The sequence below is a fragment of the Notamacropus eugenii genome, chromosome 6, assembly GCF_028372415.1.
Source record: "Notamacropus eugenii isolate mMacEug1 chromosome 6, mMacEug1.pri_v2, whole genome shotgun sequence".
Lineage (NCBI taxonomy): Eukaryota > Metazoa > Chordata > Mammalia > Diprotodontia > Macropodidae > Notamacropus > Notamacropus eugenii.
This window is the reverse complement of record NC_092877.1, coordinates 377,180,022-377,202,780: the sequence shown is the minus strand read 5'-3', so window position 1 is coordinate 377,202,780 and position 22,759 is coordinate 377,180,022. Positions and strand designations below refer to the sequence as shown.

Here is a 22,759-nt window from a genome sequence, read left to right as displayed (position 1 = left end):
GCTCCACAGTGCCTGCTTCGGTCACCTTCAAGACCACTGGTACAAATTGTTCTCTTCTGTCCTTTCCCCCAGGAAGTCTTCACATACTCACTGTAGACACTCCACGATGCACTGATGGATTTAAGACACCTTGGCTACCCTCAATCTGGTTTAGCCCATCTGCTGAAATGGTTTACTAGGGTGTGACCACTGCACGTGCTATAGTCTCACCCACAGGTGAGAGTTGGGTGAATCAGGTGAACACCAAAGGTGGAAAGCAACCCTGAAAATGGCTTGGAAGCCCTCACCCTGAACACCCTCTACCCCATGCTGTAGCTCCACTGGGGAATTGCATCCTGTCCAGAATCCCTACAATTGAAGCAACAGTGGGACTAAGTTGGGCATTTTCCCAAAAAACTACAAATATGGGACTCCATGTATTTTCATGGACTGTCTCCCATGCCTGGAATTTTCTCCCTCCTCCCCTCAGCCTCCTGGTTTCCCAGCCTTCCTTCAAATCTTAGCTAAAATCCTACTTCTGCAAGAAGTCCTCTGCCCTAATACTGTTAGTTTCTTCCTTCTGTGATCACCTCCAACTTACCTTGTTTATATCTTGAACATACCTAGTTGCCTTTACATTGTCTCTCCCATTAGACTGGGTTTCTTGAGGGCAGGGACCCTGGTTTTGCCTTTCGTTGTATCCCCAGTGGTTAGCCTAGCCCTGGCATACAGTGGGTACTTTTGAATGCTGGTTAACTTAGAGTCCTCTACATAAATTCCAAAAACTTGACACATCAAAGTAAAGCAGACTCTACCTAACAAAGTGTCATAGATATGCAACATTTCAGTTCTTCAAGAGGGACAATGGTAAGTGGATCAAGCACTAGAACCAGGAAACCTGCGCTCTGATCTCCTACTGGCCAGGAGTCAGCTTCTCAGAAATTGTGCCCTCTTCTGCCTTTCATCTCACAGGGCTGGGGGTGAGGACAGGTTTAAGAACTTTACAATGTTGTACAAATCTGAGTCATTCAAATAGTAATGATCTCATTGACATGGGTTCTCCTTCTGCTAACATCAACGAAAACCCTTCTCTATCCTCAGGAGGAAAAGCTGCTGAAAATTCACCCCTTCCTCTGCATCCACATGATGAGCACTCAGCTAGGCTGGGGACCAGGTGACAAACAGACCAGTCACTACTATATAATATCAGCATAAAAATATTTTATTAACTAGAAAAATCACCTAGCAATGTTTTCATCAGTATTAAGCAAAGATAGCACATTTAAAATATTAATTAACAATCTATTAGAAATGATTTCTATTTAGATGTCTCTCCCATAACACGTTAAAATGGCATCCCCAGACCTTTAGACAAATTCTTTCTTTGGCATGCAAACCAAAATCTTGCAGAAGAGACCAAGACCAAAGGCACATTTGAGAGCTGAGGTCAAGCATGAGCAAGGACAGTAGAATTAGCTCTGACATACCCTAGGGCAGAGCACCTGTTCCTTCCCCAGAAATGATGAGGAAAGACCCGATGGGGAAAGAAAGAAGAGTCTGTGTCATCTCCTTTGAAGACGACCATTACTGCCATTGGTCGTTAGTGTAGGTGATGGGTGGTGCCTTGAAACAAGTCAAGATGACACTGTAGAAGTGTCAAGTCTGGTGCAACTCAGGATTTCACAGATTTCAAGGAAAATGATTGCTTTTCTTTTTCTGGGTTCACAGACAATTCTCCTGGAGTTCACTTAGACCAAAAGTTGCCTAGAGCCTGGGCATACCAACTGAAGAATCTGGTAAGGTATCAAGTGGACCTTGAAACTCTCCAAGAGGAAAGTCAGCAAGAATACCTTCCCAAGTGCATATCACCCCACAGGACTTCCTTCCCTGTCCTAAAACAGGTATTGAGAGTGGAGGATAAAACAGATAGTTCACAAAAGCTTGCTGGAGAAAGGAAATGTGACTGAGCTTCCCTCATTGGTTCTGGTTCTTGAGAATTAACAGATATGAAGGCAAGCTTCCTAACAAGGAGTCAGATCTGGCCTCTAGACTCTGCTCTATTGGTTCAGTGTGGGGTTCTCTCTGGCCTCTGTTTTCTTGTCTATAAAATGAGGATGGATTCCAAGATTCCTTCCGGAGGTAAAAAACACTGTTTGTGACTTTGATTCAGAAACTGTTCATCATGTGTTTGGGCTGGGCCAGGCACTGGGGGAGATGAGACCAAATAGAAGATTCTCCTTTGTCCCCAAGGAATTTACAATCTGGTTGAGACATACCCATGGAATAGACCAACCATGCAAAGAAGCATGAGTTTTTGGCTTTGCTGAGTGAGGGGGGAGATTTAATGAAGAATGAATGAATGAATGATTTCATTCTTTGATCATTCAACTCGTTGATGAGCACACATTTGAGCGGTACAGACAATAAATAATGCTGACCAGGAACTGAACAGTCAGGAAGGGAAGAACAGTCTTTAGGGAAGAAAGGGAACGTGAGCAGAGCCTTTAAAGATACTGTGATTGGTTGGTCCTTGGAAGGGAAAAAGGCATTCTGAGCAGGGGTGAAAATGTAAGCTAATCCCCAGAGAGGGAATAAGCCTGTATACTGAGAAGCATCTCTTCCCCTGGGTTTAAAGCTATTTTTTTTTTAGTGAAAATTTACAAAGCCTTAAACATTGAGTTCCTGAAAATTAAGACCTTCCTACAAAAAATTACATTTGTAACTGAACATATAGAGAAATAAAACAGATAATACTCAGTTCAGAAATTAGATTTTACCATAACTAAGCATCTCTTGTTAAACTTAAGTTTTGAGTTTCATTCCAAGCTAAGATGGAAAAAAAAAGCAAGCATCTAAGTCTTCTTACTCAAACTAATGGTTTGACAATAGGTTGCAAAAGCCTTGGTTTTCTCTTTTTAATAAATGGCTGCCTCCTGTACTCCAGACAGCATGGCCTGTGAAGGACAGGGAGGCTGAGGCCACCCATCCCCACCTAAGTGATCCAGGTGGAATTTCCTTATCTGGGTGTGTTAGTTACACCTCCCTCTTTAGAAAAGCCGCCCAGGGCTTCTCTCCGTCTGAGTATCTAGACAGGGGCTGCTATGTCTCTGGTGAGATCCCACACAACAGCGACCCTTCTTGGACAACTTCAAAGAGTGGTCTCAATTACCACACCATCCTATGTCAGCGATGCAAAAATAAAAAACATACGCTGTAAAATATACATTCAGAGATACTGTTATCCTATATTTCTTCCTCCATGTTAAATAAAAGATTTCCTAAAGTCTTCCATGTTTCACTAGACCAGGACTGGCCCCCAAGGTTTCCTATGAGTCAGGGCAAGCTTTTCTTCACTGCAGTTGGACCCCCACCCTTATCCAAAGGAAAGATGGCTTCCTTCTCCATGGCTTTCCCCATGGGGAAGGCGGCTCCATAGTCTATGAGGCTGAGCTCTTTTCAAGTTGAGTGACCACCTGTCTCAGGTCCTCCACTGCAAGATCCACCTCTTCTTTGGTGGTACTCCGGCCAACACTGAGCCGGAGAGCATTTCGAGCCACCTCAGGGGGGATGCCACAACTCAGTAAGATAGGGGATGGTCTGGAAAGAAAAGAGGACAATGAACCACTTCTGAGGAAGCATTGACCCTAGGGCAGAAAGGGCATTTTTGCACATTGCCCTCAGAGGCTGGATGCTCATGAAACTCCTCAAATCATTAACTCTATTACCTTCCAGAAGGTCACCACCCCCAACCGTGGCCACAGGACCAGCCAAATGACTGGACTGAAAGATTCACTCTCTCTACCCCAGCTTGGGGAAGGGCTGGGAATTTCCAACACCACCAGCCTGAATGTGATCATCTCCTACAGCCTCAGCCCTCATAGACCTGAAGTGAAAGGGCCACTAGGTCACCTATCCTCTTCCTTTGGGATGGGATTATTTAATATATTGCACTCACCTGAATCACAGAGAAAATCAGCTAAACCCAAGAGCCCTCATGGCCTTGGTCTGGGTGAGCAGAGGGGAAAGCCCCCGAAGACAAGTTTTGTGCTTTATTAGAGGACTAGAACACAAGGCCCAACTCGCAGTATTCCATGATCCTCATTATAGTGACCCTGGAGGGGCCGTGGAGCACAGTCAGCTTCAAAATGAGGAAGTTCTGGATTCAAGTCCTTCCACTGACAGACACACACAGGTTGGGTGACCTTGGGCCAGTACTCCCAAAGGCCATTCTCTAAGGCTTTGAAGTACAGGCAATGTGCCCACACGCACCGACATAAGAGGACTTCCAGACTGGGACCAATGAAATCACAAGAAGCCCCCTCAAAAAGCCCTTTTCCAGATCAAGAAAAGCTTTCCCGATCTCAATCCTTCCTCCTCTGTGTTTCTTTATTTCTCCCACAAACTTGTCGAGAAAGAAGAATACTCACAGATCTCCGTGGTCTGAGTGACAAGCGGCCCCCACGCTGGCCAGGAGCGTCCTGCAGTGAGCCAGCACCACTCGGCCTACACAAGACAGAGCACACACACACACGCACACACACACGCACACACACACACACACACACACACAGAGTGCACCAATTTATGACTGAAAGGTAGATTTCTGGGGATTCTCTGTGCTGTGGAAAAAAGCCCTTCTTTCCACCCCAAAAACTCTTTGAGAAGCAAGAAAACTATGTCCCATTTCTCCTGTAGTGTGCATGCAGCACCCCCACACCCACAAGCTTGGCTGCCCTCAACTTTCCTATCAGGACCTCACATGCCCAAGCCTGACCACTAGGCTTCTTTCCTCTTTGGAGAGGTAGTTTCCTCTGAGGGAGGCCAAAAGCATGTCAGCCATGACATGAAGCCACAAGGGCTTTTCAGGCATAATTCACTTTAAAGTCACAAGAGCACAGAGCTTTTGAGTCTAACTAAAATGTGATTTTTGCTGTGCCCTGTAAGACCAGCTGGGGAGTAGGGTGGGGAGGAGGAAGAGGAGGATTCTCTGTGTCTGGGAGAGAATTTATTTCAAACTGTTCACAGCAGCGGAGGAAAGGGATGACAAGACCAAAAGAACTCTTTAAACTTCATTTTAACCAAGAGTTTTCATCTTTTACAGGTCCTGCTTCCATCAAGCATTTCCTAACAGTTGCTAATCTTCTGGATTTCAGGCCACTTTATTTCCTTTCCCAACTTCCGAAGCAATGCTAATGGGCCACAGGTAGGAGAACACCAGGTAAAAGCAGAATGCCCCTTCAAGACTGACAACAAAAGGCAACAACAGACAGGTAGCAGAAAAGAGAAACATGCTTTCACTGAGCCATACCACAGAGAAGCAGATAGAATGGTGTCCTCGTGGTGTCCAGGGAGAAGCAGAATATGGATTCAGGGGAGGCCTGCCTATACCCCAGCGTACTGCCAAAGCAGTAACCTGGCCAAGGGTAAGTGTGCCAGGAGAGGTCGTGACTGAGAGATGAAGGGATAGGGGTGGGAGTACCCCAAAGTCACCTTGCAGATGTGGTCCACTGATGGAAAAGTTACAGGTATTAGGGAGCCGATCAGAGCCTGGGAACAAACTGTTCAGGTGGATTCTCTTCTTTTCAAACACAGCCTAGAAAGACAGGATATATTCAGGAAATTCAGGTTCCAAGGGAACCAACCTCTCTTGGCTTAAACACAAAACACCTACGATAGGAAGTTTGCCTCAACAGCAGACATCCACTCATAAAGCAAAAGGGCCTCTTTATGGAGGCAGATCGAGTGGGAAGGAACTCACTGGCACTGGGGGGGGGGGGGGAGCGGGGGCTCTGGCCTGAGCACACACCACCCACTCCTCCAGGGCCTCTAGCTTTACCTTCCTCATTGTCTCTGTCTCTCCCTTCATTACTCTAATGGCTTCCTTAATGAGTTTCTCAGGCTGTATTTCCAATCAGGACAAGCTCTTGAGCCCAGCACAGCCCTTCCTCTCTCCTGCTCCCTCTTGGGGGCCACCCTCCTCACCCGCTCCCAGGCCAGGACTCACTTGTAACCTTTCCTCCAGGTAGTCTCGGATTTTTTTCATGTGGGCCTCATAAATGTCGCAGTTCTTATTCACCAGCTCTGCTGCCTACAAACAGAGAATACAGTGGCCAACGCTGCTCACGGAACCAAGGACCTGGTTGGTACTATGGCATATAGTCCATCAGTTTGAAATTATACGCTATTTTTTTTTTAATGAAGACGCATTAGTAATTTTTCTTTAACATGACAGCCAGCCAAGTCAGGTTTAAAGAGTAGAGGGTAAAATACATATGAATTTAAAAGTTTAAATTTATAAAGGAGAAAAAGGAAGAAAGGAAAAGAAAGAAAAGAAGAAAAAAAGGAAGGAGCGACCTTCCCTGTGGCCGTTAGATTCCAGTCCCTTCTCGGATCTTGCTTAAGCCACAGCCAGGTAAACTGAGCACCTGTCAGTCCATCCACTCCCTCCCTCACATCACATTAGCTGAGCATTTAGGAAAGTCATAGGCAAACACTCCAACAATACAGTTTCTACACTGGACACCTTAATGTTTCCCCTGCACTGAGGGCTCACACCATTGTCACTAGCCAGGGATACACATTTGCTGAATGCCCAAGGGCCTATGTGCAAAGTCATTTTTACTCAAGTGGTGATGGAGGCATGAACACTAGAGAATTAAAGGATAAGATACAAGAAGTGATTTTAAACAAGAACCACACTGTTAGTTTATAAAAAGCAACTTCACAGTCCACAAGTTTTCAAAGTGACCACTAAGTCCTTCTCAAGAATTTCTAAACAAAGTGAACATTGTTCCAAGTCACCTTGTACCTAATAGGTGCTTAATAAATGTTGGCTGAATTTTGCCAGGTTATACCTTCTGCTCTCCCAGGGCCTACAGCACCATTACATGTACTAACTGGAAATTTTCCTTCCAGAGAAGGCAAACAGAAAAGTTGCAAGTGAACAGCCAGCCCATTCTGGAGGACTCTCGAGAATCGAAACCCAGGATTTCTTCCTCATATTTGTATTTCTTATCATGATGTAGCAGCTGATAGTAGCACAAGTCATGGCAAAAACCTTAGCATTAAAAATGATGACCACAGGCAATGCCCACTGTCCCAGCAATGCACTGTGGGCTCCCGACCTTCCACTGAAATCTTTGACCATTTCCACTCTCAAGGTTACCTTGGCCACTGAGAAACGAAATTCGCTTAAATATAGGCACTTTTGGACGCAACTCTTCACTTGAAGGACTGCACACACTCTATGAAAGTGGTCTTTCTGCATCTCTAAACTGTACCTTTAGGGCAGGTATAGCCCTAAATGTACTCTGGGGAAACTGAAGAAGAGACAAATTACATAACACGCCCAGTGAAACCAAAGAAGTCAGCAACAATTCAAATCAACTTAACAAGTATTTATGAAATCACCTGGATTCCAGTAAAACTCATTTGCCATTCCCCAGACTACCCTAACTGCCCTCTTGTACTCAGGCTGTCAATCAAGAGGGGTTTTCTAGGGCCAATACACATGGTGATAGACTTCTGAAGAATCAGGGCCCTTCTTTCTCACCTTTCCAAGCCCAGCAATCATGGGAGTATTCTCAGTCCTGAAAAAAAGGATACATTCAGCATCAAGTCCCTGGTGAGAACACAAAGCAGCATTCCGGACACAGCATTTAATTCTAGGAGCAAGGCACCTTTAGATGAAGTTTACATTAAAATCAATTAATTTCATCAACAAAAGAACATTAATCACACACCACACAAAGCCGAGATTCTCCATGTGCACTGACAGAGCAAACCTGGGGCCATGCACGGTTTCCATCTGTCCCTGACAAGCCCGTCCTTGGCAGGGCTGGTCCACCTCCCCAACCTTCTTTGGCTGCTAAGTGAATCCACCTCCCTTCTCCCTCCCAGGAAGGAACACAGCAGACTGTGGCCCTCGTAAATCTGTCTGAAATTTGTTCACACTAAAACTGAATCTCAGGAAAGTTTTTCTCTCTAGTTCTAGAAGGATAGTAGCTTCCCATATGAAAGGATCTCTGGGTAGCAAGATGCAGGTGGGAAGGTGGAAGGGCTGGTGAAAGACAAACAAAACAAAAGGGAGAAGCTAGAAATCTTTCCTGGCCTTGAAGCAAAACCTGATTTAGTCTTTTTATGGACACTTGGGGGAGGAGGGGCAGGGAGAGGGTGTGGATGAACGAGCTGGGCCCACAAGTGAGTATGGGAAAGAAATGGGGTCCAAACCAAATCTGGGAAAATGAACAGTTCTTTTTTTAAATTAATTTTCAAAACATTAACAGGCATTTATTTTCTGTTCCTCCCACCTTCCCTTAACCTCACTGAAAAATAAAGGAAAAAAACCCTCTTGAAACAAATCTGCTTTGTCAAGAAAAGTCTGCTCCCCCTTGGCCATGCCATGCTCCACCCTTATCCCTCAGGAGGGGGGCAGCGGCTTCCTTCCACCTTTCTCAGTAGTCAGCTCTGTCCCAGCGTGGGAAAGAGGTCTTCAGTCTATTCAAGCTTCTTGTCTCGACGTGTTTGCTGCCCAGTGCTTCCAATGAGCCCTGATGTGTCCTTCCTGCGTATTGTGCACCAAGGGTCGGGTTATTCGACTGGAGGTCTTGGAACACAACTATGCTGAACAATTAAAATCCCCAGTCACCCAAAGGGCCAAAGAAAGGCATGCAGTGGGTGTAGGAGAACTGCAACAACCTGTGTTGTGGAAAGATGTCGAGAAGGGGCATGAACAAAAGATTCCATGGTCCAGATGTGGACCAGAGAAGGAGAGGAAGCCCCACCTACAGCCCTTAGATGACCTTAAGAGGCACAAGAGAGAGGATAGCACCATCTGGGGAGTTACTGAGAGGAGAACTGAACCTGAAGCTCAACCTCAGAGGGTGGGGGTCCAGGGACTGCCCCTGCCCATGGGCAGAAACATCAACCAGGGAGGTGGAGAGTGGGAGATGTGGTTCTACCTCACCCTCCACCTGCAGCCCAGGCGAGGTCCATCTGACAAGACCCAGAAAAGAGAGAAGGGAGCCTGAGTCTCCCTCCCCTAAAGGTGAGAAGTTCAATTCCAAAGGGACTACGGAGCTGTGAGACTGAATTCAGAGCTCTATCCAGGACCTGGCCCAGGTGGGAGCAGGGCAGCCGTGAAGGTTGGCCCTGAGCTGCCTCAGGACTGCCCTGACCAGCTGAGCACCTCCCCTCTCATCCTCAGAGAAATGAGTTCCAAGGTCCCTGGCTCTGACCTTTCACAGTCTGTAACCCAGTCTGATGGGATAAGGAACCCCCTTTCCTTCTCTCCAGGCCTCCAATTGTGCCTGGTACCAGGCTTCTCATTTCTTGGAGGCAGAATAAGGGGCTCTGCTGCCAACATTCCACAAGGACCTGCTTTGTACGCAGGCTCTTAGGAGCTAAGCCGTACACAGAGTAGCAAATAGGAAATACAAGTAAAGTGGGTTCAAGGAAGCCAGAGCAAGAGCAGTTTGAGGATGGAAACGCCTGCCCCTCCGAGTCTCCACACTCGCTTCGGACAAGAACCATCTTACTTTTTCACTCAATTAATTACCTGCCGTGAACAATCCCTGTGGCAGCTCATCATTCAGTAAACATTTACTCACTAAAAGAATACCTTTGGCATATGTTGGTAAAAAGACCCAGGTCGGTGATCAGGGCAGAAGAAAAGGCGGGACACCTGGAGAACTGGGATGAAGGCGGGGTGTTGGGGGGAAAGAGGGGCCACAGCGGGGAGGGGCGGCAGGTGGTCTGGAGGGCCCCACCCGCGGTGGAGGGCGGGGTGGCTTTGCTACCTGGTTAGAGGGAAGGGTCTCCGTTGGGGGAAGGCCGAGCTGGAGCCTGGAAGACTCGTGTTCTAACTCTAAAAGACACAAAGGCCAGCAGAGAGCCCTAGAGACGCCGAGGGGCAGCGCTGGACCGGACCTGACAGGGCTGAGCCGAGCTCGCAGCTTCCCCGGAGCCCAGGCCCGTGCTCCGGACTCGTCGGACTCGCTCGGGGTAGTGTCCGGCTGGGCACCACCATTCCCTCCGGGAGCTCCTTCCCCAAACAAAGCTCCGTGCCCAGCTTCCCCAGGAAGCAGAAACGTCCGACGAAGTTTGCTAAGGCCCCTCGCCCCAGACGGAGCGATCCCGGCCCGCCCCGTCTTCCCGTCTCACCCTGGTCGGAAGTTCCACTCCTGGCCGCCTCCAAACAGCATGGGGCGCAGCGGGGTGCAGGTGCCCAGGCCGCGCACGTACAGGGCTCCGATCCGGGGACCGTAGAACTAGGAGGAAAAGGCATCGCAAGCAGGTTAGGGGAGCGCATCCCTGCGTCCCGACGCTGGGGAAGTACAGAGGGACCCGAGCCCGGCAGACGCGCCCCTGCCCTCCAGGAGCCCACTCTCTGGCCTCACGAGGCATGTGCGGGCCCCAGAGGTCACCCCGCTCCCCATTTCCCGTGGCCCTGCCGGACCGGCGATGGAGCGATCATGCTCTCCGTCTCTGCCCAAAGCGGAGCTGTCACGAACTTCCTGCCTTGTCTTCGTGGCAAATTGTCTTGAGGATCTCAGTCTCCCTAACAAGGATACCTTGGTCACTCGAGTGGACATGATGGGAAGGGGGAATGGGGCTTCTGGGAGAGGAGGGGAGGGCTGGGTGTGCTCAGACGTGCCCCACCTCCGGCATCGTGGAAAAGTGGGTGCCAAGGGCCTCACAGGGGCCCCAAGGAGTATCCCATAGACCAAAATCACACAGGAAGGTTGTCCCCAAAGACAAAAAATGGTAAAGAACAAAATCCTATAGATACAAAGGGAACCCATTTCAATGGGAACAAAAAAAGTCCAATGATTTTGCTTCTTGTTTTTCTGCTGAAGAGAATGATCTTTGGCTTGGAAAGGAGAGAACTGATATGGCCAGCAAGGAACGGATGCCTGATAGAAATAGGAAGGTACCCAGCTGGGTCAAGTCCAAAGAGCTGGAGGAGGCAGGGCTGGCGGGGGAGCACACTAAGCCATTGTCCGTTGCTAGGGTTGGAAGCTCAATTCCATGTGGACAGTCTCGGGCGGGTAAAGGTGGGAACTTCTAAATCTTAGAGTTCTCACGAGACCCCCCCCAGGAAACGGCTGGGAATCGAGGTGAACCGAGCTATCTCGTGTATTTCCGCCTCTTCCCGTGAGAAACGTGATGGGAGAGAGCTCTCCCCGCCCTCGAGATAGTCCCGGATCTGGGCACACCTATTGTTATCTAACAGCACGGTATTCAGATGCAAACTATGTTGCTGAAGAGTTTAAGTAGGATCAGGAAAGCCTGAAAGCTCTCTTGGACGGGAGGGGCGCAGAGCGGACAGGACAACAAGGCTCCGCTTTTCCTCTCTCTTCTCTCCCCTCCCCCTCTCTCCCCGCTTATACTTCTGCTTCCAATCTCTTATTGTAAGATCTTTGCCTCCTTGGGAGATTCTCTTTCCCTCCTAAGGAAGAATTCCCCTGCACTTGTAACTAGACCCTGAAATAAAGCTCAACCCTTGTTCGACTCTGGAACGTCCTTTCTCTCATACGAGCATCCGGTTTGGCCAACCAAAGACCTCGGGATAAAGGTAAGAAGACTCGGGTAGCCCTCAGGCCTCTAGGCCTGGCAGTCCGTGGTCTAGGGAAGCCCATGAAGAATGCCGGGGAGGGTACAGGGCTGGAGGACAGGGAGGTTCCCCATTAAAAATCAGGGAAGAGAAAGTCTGCAAACCACAGGCCAGGGAAAATTCTGAATCCGGTTACTGAAGGGATGGTTAGTGGGCAGATAGGGAGGAAGGTTTAACTCATTTCCTCTTTGCAAGTCCAGATGGCAGAGAGTGTAAGTGAACCAGGGCTGGTCTTGAAGTCAGGAAGACCTGGGTGCAAATATGCCTCCAGGTGGTGCCCATCTGTGTGACACTGGACAAGCCCCAGTTTCTTCATCTGTGAAATGGGGATCATAACAGCACCTGTGGCCCCCGCCTACCGTGGAGAAAGAATGACCTTAAGGGTTTGGCATCAGTTATCATACACCTGGAGGAGCTGGACCATTGGGTCAGATCGAATGAGGGGAAGGTTGGTTATCTGGCAATTACGTCTCCCTCATCAGACTATTTCATCAGCAGAGTAAGCTTATGGTTCGACATCATTCTGCCCAGGCCCATTCACCCCCTCTGCCCACGCAGATGAGCACCATCTCTGGAGCCTCGAAAGGCCGGGCAACTTGCCCAGACTCCCACTGCAGTACAGGTCAGAGGGAGGACTAGAACCCAGAATTCCAAAGTCAGTTGGTCCATCAGTCACTTATTAAGCGCCTACTATGTGGCAAGTAAGGTTCAAGAAACTGAAGAAAAAAGAGAACTCCTTCCCCTTCTCCCAAGGAGCTCCCATTCGAATGAGGAAGAAAACAGAAAAAAAATGTACAAAACCTCTCTTCAAATGACATGAAATTTAAAAGTGAAAAATACAAATTTTTTCCCTCAGAATAAAAACCAAACCAAACCTGGGGGAGGCAATTCACCCAAAAAGGGTCTGGGGGCTTCGTCAGGCAGCAACTCAAGTCTGAGTCACTGAGTCACCAGAGGGACATGGCAGTCCAGAAAGCTGAGGAAGTTGGAAGGCAGCGGGGGGGGGGGGGGGGGGGGGGGCCCTGGCCTGGCCTAGGCAGCCTCCCTTGGAGGATTATGCGGGGTTTGAGGAAAGACAAGAAAAGCTGGATTGTTTCCAGAGAAGGCAGTGAGGCTGGACCTACCCAACCATAGAATGGGCCGCCTCCTGAGGAGGCTGTGATGGGAGCTGGGGACTCTTCCAGGGAATGGGAGGAAACAAGTTCACCTTAGCAGATTCTGTGGAGCACAGACTGTGGCTAGCTTTCAGTGGGGGCTGAGAAGGCTGGCGTTTTTCCTATTGGCAATGAGAAGTCTTGACTCAAGCTTTGACTAGAAAGTGACAGGAGAAATGTAACCCTCAAAGCAGATCAACTGGAGATGGTTCCTAGGACAGACTGGAGGCAGAGAAACAAGGTAGGAAGTAGCCCAAATCATTGTTGATTCAGTCACTATAGGTCCAAGTGGGAAAGCCAGAGGGAAATAACCAGTGTCCCAGACATGATCCATTACCAATCTCCTCCTTAAGTTACTGCTATTAGAAAACAATATACCTTTAAACCACAGTCCTAAAACAAAGTCAATTTTTTCTATGTCTAGGAATATGTTGGACACAAGAAGATGAGCAAGGAAATCACAATTTACTGATTTAACAAAATCAAACAGGTCACTGCCATGACCTGATCATCCTCAAGGGACAACTGAGCAGAGGCCCTCGCCTCTGCCTCTGTTGTGTCTCTCTCCCTCTCCCTTCTCTGTCTCTGTCTCTGCCCTCACTCCAAGTGGTGGCTGGATAACCAGGGTTTCAATAGCAGAGACCTCACCGAGACCCAGACAATGACTTGCCCAAGGTTCCTTGGTGGGCTGGGACCTGACTCTCTGTTTTGTGCCTCTCAAAGGATTCTGGCTCAGTTCAGGATTCGGCTGGGGGCCTCAGAGTCAACACTAGGATGCTGTGATTCTATGATCGTTACCCACAGGGGAAACAAAAACAAAAACACATTTTTCCATACATTAGGAACACACCACTAGCTCCCAGTCTCCTCCTCTCCTGGAAGCACCAGGCTGACCTCCATGCTTGTGGTCTTCACAATGGATACTAGAGGTCACTGGGAATAAATATCACCATTGCCTCCACATTCAGTGAGACATGGAAGGGCTTAAAAAGATATTGTAAAGGATGTTAATGTAAAATGTTCCCAAACAGGATGGAGGATCACCTTCTGAGTGCTAGACTTGGACTCACTAAAAACTGGGTTCTAATTCTTCCAGATATTCTTGGATTCTCTATTTCCTATTCTGTAGAATGGAAAGTCACAACTGTTGTACTTACCACCCCACAGCTGCTGTGAGACTCAGATGAGGATTCATGTACAAATTGTTTTAAAAAATCTTCCAGGGTTCTACAAATGTCGGTCGTACTCACCTCCCACCCTGGGGTCTGAGACTTTCAAGTTTCTTTCCACCCTAAGTCCATGCTCCCAAGACCATGACCTGTCCTGGTGCCCCTGGGACATGGGCAGGCCCAGATTCTCTCTCCTTTTTGGTGTGACCTTTGGGTTCTGCCACAAAATCTCTTACTGAGAAACAGCTTGGAGCTGTTTAGTGGCCCAATCAGCTACTAAAACAGTCAACCAAAGGTTATCACAGGCAAAAAAGCAGAAAACAAAATTGTCAGTATGGGTTTTCCCTTCCCAATCACCACATACAAAAAAGGGATAAAAAGCTGAGTGTTCTGTCAGCTCCACTTCTTTTCAAATAAGAGGGTGGAGAATGACTCTACATCTATACAATGTGTGTGATGTGGCAAAGGGTCTCAAGTTCATGAATAGCTGGCCTTACCTTGTGGCCAACAATGGTTAAATAATCCACCTCGAGCTCCTGCACATCCACACGCCTCTTCCCCAATGCCTGAGCTGCATCCGTGTGCACAAGAATGCCTGGCAGCCCAGAGGCTGCTCGTTTATGGTTCAGGGCTTTGATTCGACGACTGATCTCAGAGACAGGCTGGAATAGGAAACAAAAAGGGACTGAACTTGACATAGCTATAATCCCATCAGGACCGGATGAAAGCAATCAAAAGCAGGCTACTGGACTCATCATGTGACAAAAACTACAGGGAAAACCAGAAAGAAGACTGGCAGCAATTAGGATGAGGCACCAACTCACACCATGTAGTAAGATACATTTCAAATGTATACGTGAATTGAATCAAAAGAAGCAAACTGAAGCAAAAAAGAAAACAACTTGTGGAACTATTTACTGAGGAGGAATTCATAACCAAGCAAGTCACAGAGTACCTTGGAATTATGGTTAAAATAAGATGAAATGGAAAAGTAAAAAGGTTTTGTACAAACAAAATCAATGCAGCTAAAATTAGAAGGGAAAAAATTACCTGAGGAAAAAAGTCTTTCCAATAAATCTCTCTGATAAAGATCTTTCTAAGACTGAGGCAGCAAGGTGGCTCAGTGGATAGAGCACTGGGCCTACAGTCAGGAAGACCTGGGCTCAAATTTGACCTCAGACTCTGGGCAAGTCACTTAACCTGTTTATCTCAGTTTCCTTGTGTATAAAATGGGGAGACTAACAGCACCTACTTCACAGGGTTATGCAGAACAAACGAGGTCATCATTGTAAAGCACTTAGCACAGTACCTGGCCCACATTTATAAGAATAAGAGTCATTACCCAATAGATAAATGGTACAAGGACACAAACAGGGCCAAATCACTATTAATTAGAGAAATACAAACAATAGCAACTGTGAAGTTCCGCCTCACATCCATCAGACTGGCAAAGATCTGATTGAACAAAGGAAAATGGCCAATGTTAGAGAAATCAGGCACCTGAATTCACAACTGGTGAAGCTGTGGAAGGTTCCGTCAATAAATCGGTCATTCAACATGTATCAGGCACCTACTATGTGCCACGCACTATAAAGCAATTTGGAACTCTACCCAAAATGTTACTGACCCACACACACCCTTGTGGATAGATACCAATCCTAGGCTTATTCTCCAAAAGACAGAAGAAATAAGAAGAGGACCCAGAGATATGAAAACTACAGCAGCTCTGTCCATGGTGCCAAAGAACTGGAAACAGGGGAATGCCCATCCACTGGGGAAGAGCTGATCAAGGATGACATGCGATTGTGTTGGAAAATTGATGACAGCGGTGATTTCAGAAAAGCCTAGGAAGACTCTCTAAGCTGATGCAGAGTGAAGTGAGCCGACCCAAGAGAAGACTCACACGATAACATTGTAGAGGACAACAACTTTGAAAGAATTCAAATCTACTCAGCACGATGATGAATGAAGCATGGCATCGTCTGCCTCCTGCCGGAGAGGTGATGGACTCAAAGTGCAGAATAAGACACAGTCAGAGTCCCTTTCCCCAAATCACTCACTTCTTCTCAAATACTGTCTTACCATGATAACACCGGTCTCATTATTGGCCAGCATGATGGTCACAAGACAGGTGGTGGGTCGGACAGCTGCAAGGACATCATCAGCTTCTGCCTGACCATTCAGCTTAGACACAGGGACAAAGGTGACTTCTGTAATGAATGACACAAGGGTCAAGGTTAATGTCCTGATCATCTGGACATTCTCCTTCTCCTTCTCCATAACCCATCAGGGACAGTCTATCAGTTCTTCCTCTGAGATGTCTTTGGTGGTCATCTGCTCTCTCCAGTGCAGGCCTTCTGGCACTACATACCTCAGAGCTTTCTGCATCGTGACATCAGCCAAGCCTTCCTGGCCTCCCATGCTTCCCATGTTGGCCATTAGGGCCAGAATGACCTTTCAGTTTCATTTAATCTCTCCCTTCCCCCAAAGCTCCAAGGGTTCCCAATTTCAAAAGCACTTTAAGAAGCAAAAGCTGGATGGAACACTGAAGCTGACCTATTCTCAACCTTTATTTTACAGACAAGGATATTGAGGGCTGAGAAGGGAAGGGCCATGCCAAGCTCTAGAGCCAGCCTCCCTGGCCTAAGGGCCCATCACCTTTTCACCCTAAGATGTGCTTCTTCCTACTCCTGCCTCCCCTGCCCTCAGTGATTCCCAGCCCAAGTTCATTTCCCTCCTCCCTGACCCCCTAGGAGGGCTGTAGACTGCCATGATGGACTTGCTTTGCCTTCTCTCCAGCCTAGACCGGAAGTTCGTTGAAGGGAAGAACAAGTAGGCATGCCCTCACCTGAAGGTTGGGGCTGGGGAAAAACACCAAGGTTGTCTAGGGCCAGACTGAGGGCCAGAGGCCTCAATCCCAGGCCAGGATTTCTCCTCTCCTGCTCAGTGCACCTCAGGTAACGTGTGGTGCCAATCAACCTATCCATTAAAAACCCTTTAAAAAGTGCCTTCGATGAGCCAAGCACAGCGCCTAGCACTGGGGACTCAAAGACAATATAAAACCAGGCCCTGCTCTCCAGGGCTGACAATGTGCCAAAACATGCCATGGACACATGTAGATATAACCCAAGTAAATACAAAGTAATTTAGAGGAGAGAGAGAATCAGGGTGCATGTGCCTGAGGGGGAGTGGGGCTCAGAAGGGAACAAGGAATCCCAGCAGGAGGGGGAGGAAGGAGAGCCTATTCAAAGGCACGGACAGAAGAAAAGCCAGAAGGTCAGGGTGACTGCTGAAAAGGTTGGTTGCACCAGGCCAGGAAGGCCACGCAGTGCCAAGAGAGGAGGGCGTCCTTGGTCCTGGGGGCAACAGGGGCCGCTGAAGCTTCTGGAAGAAGAGCGGGCTTAGGAAGGTCCCTCTGGGCACCATGGAGGGCCAGACTGCAGTGCAGAGGAATGAAGCTTCAGCCTCTGTTCCAGCTCACCTGCCATGCCCTCTTTCACAAGGTGTTCCAGGGGCAGACGGACTGAATCGTGCTCCACCGTACATGTGATGAAATGAGGCTTGGCCCCACTGACCAGGCTGGGCTGCCGCTCGGCTGGCCGATCCCCTTCAGACTGCTGGCTTTCTTGAAACAGTTTCAGGATAGAATGGATCACCAAGTTGTTTGACTGCCAAAAGGTCAGAGGGCAAGAGGAGAACAAATCACAAAATGCTCCCAAGGGAAGTTTATTTGCTGTTTAAAATACCTAGGACCTTGGGCTTAGACCTCCAAGGGGCCCTGGAGGCATCTAGTCCCATTTTACAGAGGAGGAAACTGAGTCCAGGCAGAGGAGGTGACTTCAAGCCCCAGAAGGTCATCTGGTCTATGGCCCCCTTTTCCTCTTGACAGAAGAGGAAACTGAGGCACGGGCCCCCTGGCCAGTCTTCTCTCTGAACACTCAGCTCTCACCACACGACTGCTCTGTTTACTTAGCCCCGTCCCATCCTAGTGGTTTTCTTCACATTATTTCCTCACTCTCAAACAACCTCCCACATCCCCTGCCTGTTGAATTTCTCACCCTCCGGTAAAGCCCACACCTATCATAGGAAATGGTGTGGGATGGTTTCTTTTTTGTGTCTTAACTTGTTATTAGATTGTAAGTTCCATGTAGTCAGGAATTCTCTCTTTTCTAGAGCTACCTCAGCCCTAGCCCAGTGCTTGGCACACACTAGGGATTTAATAGTTATTATCTAACTCTGAACAGCACTTATTACTCGAAGAAGCAAGGCTACTTCTAAAGCTCTTACCTCTGTTCCCCCTGAAGTAAAGATTATATCCTGGGGCTTTCCATTGACCATCTTTGCCAGGTTTTCTCGGGCTGCATTGATTATATCCTTGGCCTTTCTGCCTTCAAAAAAAAAATCAATAAAAAGTCAACAATAATTGCCACAAGAAGCCAAGTCAAATGCATTTAAAGGCATCCTCAGAGGCAGAACCAGTGGGCACAACCCTCTCTACCCTCAGCGTCAATGGTGGCCTGCCCTGGCACAGGGGCACTTCACGCCAAAATGAGGTGCCAGAGGGTCCCGAGCAGATCCCATCAAATGGATGGAAAGCGAGGGGATGGCAGGCACATTTAAGGCTGCTGTCCATCCAGTGGCCTCAATGCTCCTCTGCTCACAGTGAGTGCAGAACAGCTCCAGGTGAATTACTAACAATGAAGTTATTTCATTTAGTCAAGAGTAACAAGATATATCTCAGGAGAAGAGGCTGGAACCCCCACAATCCCTTTGAGTTTGCCCTCCCCCTGCCCAGCCAAGGCTCCGGCCTGATAGAAGTTGATGCTTTACTGGTCACCCACTGGACAAATATCTGATCCTAAGTGCTGCCTCTATAGCAGGGCTGGCTTTTGGGGAATTCCCAGGTGCTGCAAGTGTAGACCCAAAGGGCCCTTTCCAAGGGAACTTCAGCCAGCACCCGCTAGTGAAGCTCAGCTGATGACAGTAATTAACAAAGAAACTAAAGCTCAGTCCGTGGAGGGAACTTCATCCTGACTCCTGCTTTAGGTGGTGAGGTGCGTAGAGCACTGACCTTAGACTCTGAGGACCTGAGTTCAAATCCTGCCTCAGATACTTGCTGGCTGTGTGACCCTGGGCCTCAGCAGCACCCCCACAGGGCCGGTAGGAGGATCAAATGAGATGACACGTGTACATCATTTTGCAAACCTTGAAAACTATATAAATGCTTGCTCCAGTCTTTTACTTTGAAGAGTGAGACTCAGGAGGTTGAGTTATAACAGTGAGGAGCCAGTGGACTCAAGAGCCAGCTCCATTAGTTATCGCCTGGGTGTAATCCATGGACATTCATATGACTTGCCAAAGTCTCAGTTTCCCTGTTTGTAAAACAGCAATAACACTTGTCTGGCTTCCCCCATCAGGAAGCACAGAAATAGAAACAGGTCATCAGGCCTCCCCTAGAGCAGCCAGTCCTGGGTTCCTAGTCCCACAGTGAAAACCCCTTTCACCAGCATTCAATTCTCTGGCTTATAAATCTGGTTACACAAAGTTCAAGGCAGTGGTGAGCCTGACTAGGTAAAATGGTGATGCGGGGGGAGGTCCAGGACTGCAGCTGGGGAAAGCTGCCGGACAGACTGAGAAGGACATTAGTGAATGACCAGCACCTGCAGACTCATGTACTTTAGGTGTTAAATCTCTAACTTTGGAAAACTTATCTTTGTTGTTCCTAACTGAAAACATTGAAATAAAGCAAGTGAATCAGGCTGATCTCTCGAACTGGGATCCAGAGGACCTTGAATTAAGTCAGCTGGCCTGATCACAGTTTCCCAAAGTCTTTCATTTTACTTAAGTTTCTATAACAACCAGATGTCTTAGAGTAAGAGTGAAATTCAACAAATAACCAGAGAGGTGATGGATCAACTATTCCCAAATGCAGAAACCGATTCAGTAATGGTGCATGTAGCTGTAACTGTGCAGTGAAAAGAACCCTGACTCTGGAGTCACAGGACCTGGGCTCAAATCCTGCCTCTGGCCCCTTTTAGCTATGTGGGCTCAGGCATGTCAGGTAAGCACCTCAGGTCTCCTTCTCCTCAGCTGTAACGTGAAGGCATTAAACTAGATACTCTGGGGCCCCTTCTGAGTCTACATATATGATTCTAGGATCCTACACTTTCCTTCCTGATACAGAGATCAAAAATGGAAATAAAACACTAACAATGACAACCAAAGGATGGGGGTGGGGTGGGGCAGAGAGAGTAGCCAAGCAGGGCCATCACGTATTCATCCCAAGATCAGGACTTTATGAGACAGGGAATGTGAGAAGTACCAAATGGTCCAAGCAGCCTTCAACAAGACCAAGGCCATCTCAGGCTGGACAGAGGCTGTAGAGCATGGGCCCAACAGGCCCTAAACAGGCTGACATCACGCCTAGGACTTGGGAGACCATCAGCTACACTAACACGAAACTAAGAGGCTGAAAACCATGAATGAGCAGTTCTAAACGAAAAAGGGACCGAAGGCATTTCACACACTGGCTTGTCTCCAGAACCGCAGTTATGGCCATGCACGGTCCTTGAGTGTTGTGCCTCACCTGCCAGGTACGGGCTGCTGGGGTTCCCCCAGGCCTCCTGCATGGCCTCAGTCACAGCCTGGATGACCTCTGGCTCCAGAGGAGTAGTCGCATTATAATCCATGTAAACTTTTCTAGAAAACAAAAGGACAAAGTGTTTAGGAGGACAAATACATTTGCCAGTCATCAATGACACCTAATTTTGGGGCACATTATGTCACAATGAAATAACCCTAAAGTTAGCAGGTGACTCCACCAAACTTGATCATCTCAGTTCCGTAGGCATACTTGCAAACTTGCCCCACCCCCCAGCCCCGGGGGGTTTTCACAAGGCAGTTTCCTTCTAAATTAAGGCCATGAATCTGGGTGGAAGGACTGGGTCCCACCTAGGCTGTGTACTGACCATGGTCCTGGACCAGGCCCCACATCGCAGGGTCTGAGCACGTCTCTCAGACTTAGGAAGTTAGAGAGGTGAAGATTTTATAGATGAGGAAACAGGGTCAGAGAAGTTCAATGGTCACCCAGCTACGAAGGGTCGGGGGCCGAATTTGAACTCAGATCTCTCCTGACTCTCGATTCGCTGTGAAATCCACAAGGGTCCATACCCCAGGCCACAGCAGGGGATCAGAGCTGCTTCCCCAAGTACTGGGGAAGGAAGCTTTGTTGCACGATGCGAGGGGCACAGGGAGAAGACCCCGGTTCCCGGCCCATGTCTGGTGACCCTCGGGCCCCGGGACCACGGAGCCACGCCAGCCCCAGCGTCTCCTAATGACGGCACCGAGAGGGAGCCTGGGCGGGGAGTTCCAAATAAGCCTGCTTCCTAAACTCGGTCCAGGGGCACGGAGCCCGGGAGCCCCAGACCGCCGGCTCCCCTAGAGAAGACCCCGCCTCACCCCGCCCCCACCGGGGCTTTTCGGGGAAGAGGCGTCCCCAGCACCGGACAGAGAGCTTGGTCCTGGTCCCGGCCCCGGGTCCGACCACAGCCTCCCCGGGCCAGGAGCCTTCAGCCCAGGCTCTCGCCTCCCTGCTCCCCCACGCGGGCGGGCAGCCCTGACCGGGCACGTGCTGCGATGCCCAGAGGGGACAGAGCGGTGCCACCGGACCCCGGCGCTGCCCATCCCCTCCGGCGGGGGGCAGGGAGGGGACCCCGGGGCGCGGTCAGCGGCGTGGCCCGAGGCAGAGGCGCCAGGCGGACATCGGACCCCCGCGGCCCGCATCTCTGCGCCCGGGCCTCCCGCCAAGGGGAGCCTGGCGTCCTCCAGGGCGCCGTGCCCCCCGTGCCCCCCCGCCCCCCCAGGTCCCGGGCTTCTCGGCTCAAAGTCCCGCTTCCCTTCTGGCCCGGTCCCAAGGCTCCTCCGCGGCCTCCGGAAACGGGCGCCAGACGGAGGGCGCCAGACGGAGGGCGCCAGACGGGTCCGGGGCCCTGGGAGCCCGCATCCCTAGGCCCGTTTCCCTCTCCCCCACCCCCAGGCCTCAGTTTCCCCGGCCGCCCCACGCACCTCTCCCTGGGGCGGGTCTCTCCGCCGCCGTTCTCCCCGGTGACAGGCAGGGTCCCCGCGCCCGTCCTCATCGCGGGGGCCGCCGCCGCTCCCTCCATGCTGGGCCCCGAAGACGCTCGGGCCGAGGCGGGAGGAAGCCCCTCAGCGCGGACCCACCAGACCTTTCCAGAGCCGGGGCTGACAGTTGGCGAGGAGGGGAGCGCTGATTGGCGGAGGATCACCGTTCCAGCCAATCATCAGGCGGCTTTCCTGCCTTCCTCCCCATCCCCCTTCTCCGGGACCGACCGCCGGCAGCCCGGCTAAGGAGGTGGGGACGGGCGGGCCTCGGTAAGAAAGATGATTGGCTGATGATCTCTCCTCCAGCCAATCATAGTTCCGCTATTGATTTTTTTTCACCCCGCCTCCCTCCGGATCTCGCCTGGCTGACGTGCAAACCTACGGTCGGAACTAGGATTGGCTGGTGACCGCCACTCTAGCCAATCACTGCCGTGCGCCTCTTGCATTGAGACAGTTAGACTGAAACTAGCAAGGGAAGAGGGAGAAGGGCGAGCATCCTCGATCCTAGAGCTGACTGGCTAGTCTCTCTACCACATTAGCCAATCACGAGCTTCTCCCCACTCTCGGGCGGAGGCAGAGGAGGGAGCTAGGGCAACAGCAGAATGATTGGTTGGCATTTAGAGCTCCACCAATCAGAACTCGCACCGAGGATTCGCCTGGCCGCCCTTCTACGCTCGCTCTAAAGAGCCCTGGAAATTCACCCGCGGCCTCGGAGTGAGCAT

At 49.6% G+C, this 22,759-nt stretch overlaps 1 protein-coding gene across 1 annotated transcript; it reads right to left on the bottom strand.

The window, feature by feature from the left end:
* Positions 1-1,180: 1,180 nt before the first annotated feature.
* SCLY (selenocysteine lyase) lies at positions 1,181-22,282 on the bottom strand. Its single transcript, XM_072618727.1, has 12 exons — positions 21,981-22,282; positions 20,503-20,615; positions 18,204-18,304; positions 17,398-17,584; positions 15,999-16,126; positions 14,414-14,578; positions 10,141-10,247; positions 7,532-7,568; positions 5,984-6,067; positions 5,470-5,572; positions 4,407-4,482; positions 1,181-3,576 (listed from the first exon to the last, which is right to left on the bottom strand). The coding sequence occupies exons 1-12, from the start codon at positions 22,076-22,078 to the stop codon at positions 3,417-3,419; spliced, it is 1,359 nt and encodes a 452-aa protein (XP_072474828.1). The 5' UTR covers positions 22,079-22,282; the 3' UTR covers positions 1,181-3,416.
* Positions 22,283-22,759: the final 477 nt, after the last annotated feature.